Raw genomic sequence first — 4,645 nt, 5'->3', positions numbered from 1 at the left:
TAATTTAGGGTTTGTTTGGGGTTTATTTGGGGCTATTTATGGACTAATTGGGGTTTCTCTTGGGTTTTACTTGATTTATTTCTGTTTATTTGATGTTATTTGGAATTATTTGAGTTTATTCGGAAGTATTTTGGTTTGTTTGGGTTTATTTGGGCTTATTTGGAATTATTTGGGGTTCTTGGAAGTTATGTTGGTGTACATGGGGTTTTTTTAGGTGTACTGGAAATCATTTGGGGGTCTTTGAGTTTAATTTGGATTTTTTTTTGTTTTTTTGGGGGGTTATTTGGAATTTTTTGGGGTTATTTGGGGCAGTTTCAGGTATTTGGGGTTTTTTGGGTGTTCTTTGGGGTTTATTTCGAGTGTTTTGGGGTTATTTAGGTTATTTGGGGTCATATGGGGTCAAAAAACCCGGGAATGTTTCTCCTGTAAAAAAATGGGAATTTTTCGTGAAAAATCTGAGAGTTTTTCCCCAAAAAACCGGGAAAGTCCTTTAAAAAAATCCCAGACTTTTCCCAGCCAATAGCAGCGCGCCCCACCCCAAACCATCCAATCAGCACTCTTCATCTCCCAAACTAACGAATCATGGCGCACCCCACCCCAAACCAACCAATCACCGCGGGTATTCCCTCAGGAACACCGGTCTTACCGTGCGCGGATCCGACCAATGCCTCCCCACCGCCCGCCTCTCGCGCGCCGAATCAGCCAATCACCGCAGGTCTCCCCTCAGCTACTCCCGCCTCTCTCGAGCTGAACCAACCAATCACCGCGCGCCTCCCCTCGGCAAAGCCCGCCTCCCTCACCCCTCTCCTGTCAATCACCGCGTTTTCTATCAAACCAACCACTCACCGGACGTCTCCCCTCAGCAACTCCCGCCCTCCCCGCGCCTCCTCAACCAATCGGTGCCGAGCCCAAAGCAGCGCCCGACCACGGGCCCGGCATGGAGCGGGCGCCCCCTATTCCCCCCCACCCCGGGACCCCCTTAAGGACCCCCGGGAGCCGCCCCGGGCTCGGGCGGGTCCTGCGGGAGGCGCTGGAGAGAGCGGGGGAGGCGCTGGGAGAGGACGGGGGGCTCCGGGAGCTGCTGAGGAGGCGCAGGGACAGGTGAGGGGTCCTGGAGGGGTCGTGAGGGGAATTTGGGGAGGGGTCTTGAGGATGTTTGGGGGGGGGATTTGGGGAGGGTCTGGGGGAACTTGAGGGGGTTTTAGCAGGGTCTGGGGGTGCTGGGGGGGGGATTTGGGGAGGGGTCCTCGGGGGGTGTCACGATCCGTCCTCACGGACGGGTTTCGTGATGGTTCATGGATTTGATCTCAGGGTGCAAAAAGAACCGACACGGTACAGTGGGGTTTTGCAATGATAATGGAAACAAATGCACCTTTATTGAATGACCACAGCAAAATGCGATAGAGGGATTAAGGGAGAGAAAAGATAAAGGAAGAGAGAGGGAATAGGGCTGCCAAACGTAGAGACAAAGTGCTTTGGTCCAGTCCAGTCGAGGATCTGCCTGTTACGTCGGGGAGATCTCAAAGTCTCTCGCTAACTCCCGCACTCCCTCCAGATCCCTCCCCATCGCCCCCCCCCAAACCACTCCCCATCGCCCCCCAATAAACGGCTCCGGGCTCAACTGGGAAGCTTTACTGGGAGCACTGGGAGCAGGCACTGGGCGGGGGCAGAGCGCCAGCGGGGCTGGGGGGGACACGGGACCCCCCAAAATCAGCGGAGCGGGGACGGAGCGGGGGGTCCCGGCCGGGCCCGAGCCCACGGGGAGGGGCTGCGGCTGCCGCCGGCTCAGGAGCTCTGTGGGCAGAGAAAAGGGGGTGACACCGGGCTGGGGGCCCCGGCGGGAGCGCACACGCTCCGCCACGGGGGGGACGCCACCCCCGGCACCCGCCCTGACCTTCTTGCGCAGGGAGAAGCCGAGCCCCAGCGCCAGGAAGACCAAGCCCAAGACGAAGCCCCCGATGCCCGTCAGCATCTTGCTGCGGGCGGCGTCCGGCGGCATCTCTGGGGGGTCCGCAGGGCTCAGCACCCCCAAAACCTCTCACCGACACCCCGAGCCCCTCCCAGCGCCCTCCCTGTGGCACCCAGCCCAGCCAGGGCCCCCTGAAACCTCCCTCCGATCCATTTTTGTCCTGGCCAGGAGCCACCAAAGCCCCTCCCGTCCCTCTCAGCATCCCACAGCCCCCTCCCAGTTGCCCCCAGCGCCCCAGGACCCCCAAAGCCTCTCGCAGTCCCTTGGCAGCCCCAGCAGGACTCAGCCAGAGCCCTCCCAGGCTGTGCCCAGCACAACCGAGCTCATGGCGAGCCCCGCTTTGCCATCGCCGATCTCCTTCCAGCCCCTCGGGGCTCCCTGCGATCCCTCCCAGTCACACCCAGCACCCCCAAACTCCCTCCCAGTCAGACCCAGCGCCCCCAAACTCCCTCCCAGTGCCCACCAGGACCCCCCAAACCCATCCCACCCTTCCCAGCATCCCCCAAACCCCTGCCCAGCCCTTGCCCAGCCCCCAGCCCCTCTCCCACTTCCAGCCCGGCTCTCTCCTGCTCCCTCCCAGTGGCTCCCAGCACAGCCCAGTGGCTCTGCCAGCGCCCCCAGGGGCTCCCCCGTACCCCAGTGCCGCCTCAGGGGCTGCTCCAGGCTGACGTGCTCCACCTGGCAGCTGTAGCTGAGCCCGCGCCGGGGCGGCGTTTCCAGCAGCACCAGCAGCTGGTGGGTCCAGTCCCCGTTGGGGACCACGTCGGTGGCCACCACGTGCTCCGAGAGCTCCTGCTGGCCCTGGAACCACCTCACCTGGATGGCAGCAGGGTAGAAATCCATCACGGAGCAGAGCAGGCGGCCGGGGCCGGGCTGGGAGCTCGAGGGGGGCACCAGCGAGATGGACACGCTGGGGGGCGCTGGGAGAGAGAGCGGGGACACACTGGGATCAGCTGGGGGGCACTGGGAGAGAGGGGGGAGGGCTGGGTTGGGCTGGAGAGGGACTGGGAAGGGACTGGGCTGGGAGCTCGAGGGGGGCACCAGCGAGATGGACACGCTGGGGGGCACTGGGAGAGAGGGTGGAGGTCTGGGAGTGAAGTGGGAATGAACTGGGAAAAGAATGGAAATGGACTGGAAGGGACTGGGCAGGAATTGGACACGGGCTTGGAGGGACCCCGGTGGCGCTGGGATGAACTGGGAATGAAGTGCGCGGCACTGGGAAGCCGAGTCCAGCGCGGTGCACTCGGCACTGCAGGTCTGCCTGGCAACAGATGACTAATCAGAGCGACGCGTTCTGATTGGATGAGCAGCGTCACCTTTACGCGTCGCTGAAATGGACGCGCGGGGGTCACTGAGAGGGACTGGGATGGACTGGGGGAGCCATGGTGGTCAGTGGCAGGGACAGGAGGCCTCGGGGATGGGCACAAGGAAGGCTGAGGGCTCTGGGCTGATTCCCAGCGAGGTTTTGAGGGGCTCCAGGGATTTGGCCGGGCAGGGCCCGAGGGGACACGCTCTGCCCCGCGCTCACCTCGGCGCTCGGCGCTGAGCGGGCGAACCCCCTCGTAGTTGTACGGACAGACCATGTTCACCACAGACCGTGCGTACGCCAGTGTGGCCGGGTTGCTGTTCCAGTCACTGGCCCACCCCTCTCCATAGGGGGTGAACCCCACGTAGTGCCCCACGTCGCTGTCGAACATCACGAACTGCTCCCGATTGTAGATGTACCTCTGCACGAACCTCATCTTCTGCGTGCCATTAATGAAGTGACACTCTGACACTGCCCAGAACTGGAACACGCCTGTGAGAGCAGGACACAGCTCAGGGGGTGCCCACCCAGCACCTCCCAGCAGCACCCCCAGAGCTCCGGGAGCCACACCGGATCCCCACTCCGCCCCTCCTGTGCCCCACGGCCGCCATGGGACCCTCCTGCCCGCGCTGCCGCTTCCTCCTTGCCACCGTTCCCCCATTTCCCCTTCCACATCCTCTCCCCCCCCACCTCCGGCCGCCCCCCAAATCACTTTTGGGGTCCCCATTTCCCCATTTTCCCAAAAATCCCCCAATCCCCAGCATTCTCCCGCTCAATTTTGGGGTCTCCCCTCCACTTTTCCCCCTCCCACCCCACCGTCCCAGCGCCTCCCTCCAACCCGCTCACCCGAGAGCTCCGCGCCCGCAGCCGGGGGGGCTCCCAGCACCACCAGTGCCACCAGCAGGGCCCCAGCTGCCGCCCCTCGCCCCATGGCCGGGGCCGGGCAGGGAGCAGCAGCCCCAAAGCAGCCGCGCTGCGCTGGGAGCGCCAGTCCGGAGCAGGGCGGGCTCGGCAGCGCCGCGCGCTCTCATTGGCTGCCGCCGCTTCTGGGCAGCGATCGGCCACGGGCTCTGCCCGGCAACCGATGAGGCAATCCAACGCCCCGAGCTCTCATTGGCTAAGGCGCCGCCTGCCTGCGCTGCCATTGGCTGAGGCCTTTCCGGGACGCTGCAGCCCCCGGCTGGGGGTTTTTTGGGGAGGGGGAACCTTGGGGCGCTGGGCAGGTGGGAGCTCAGGTGAGCCCAGCAATGCGTGCCCAGGTGCGCGGCATCTCAGGGCTGCCCGTTGTGAGCGGTGACGCTGGCCCGATGTCAGGCACCCCCAGAGCCGCTCTGTCCCTGCCCCCCGCAGCCGCACAGGGACAGAAAATG

The 4,645-nt window shown here is 63.4% G+C and overlaps 1 protein-coding gene across 1 annotated transcript; it reads right to left on the bottom strand.

The window, feature by feature from the left end:
- Nucleotides 1–1,753: 1,753 nt before the first annotated feature.
- Nucleotides 1,754–4,256, bottom strand: LOC128949750 (class II histocompatibility antigen, B-L beta chain-like; the record flags this gene model as incomplete). Its single annotated transcript, XM_054294611.1, has 5 exons — nt 4,122–4,256; nt 3,498–3,767; nt 2,605–2,889; nt 1,895–2,001; nt 1,754–1,792 (listed from the first exon to the last, which is right to left on the bottom strand). Coding segments are annotated over exons 1-5 (786 nt in total), but the record flags the coding sequence as incomplete, so codon positions are not given.
- Nucleotides 4,257–4,645: the final 389 nt, after the last annotated feature.

This window comes from Melozone crissalis, unplaced genomic scaffold (genome assembly GCF_028551555.1).
Source record: "Melozone crissalis strain CALT ecotype California unplaced genomic scaffold, PUWL_Pcris_2 ptg000277l_1, whole genome shotgun sequence".
NCBI classification, from domain to species: Eukaryota; Metazoa; Chordata; class Aves; order Passeriformes; family Passerellidae; genus Melozone; species Melozone crissalis.
Note: the sequence above shows the minus strand (reverse complement) of the source record. Positions and strands in the feature narration are given on the sequence as shown.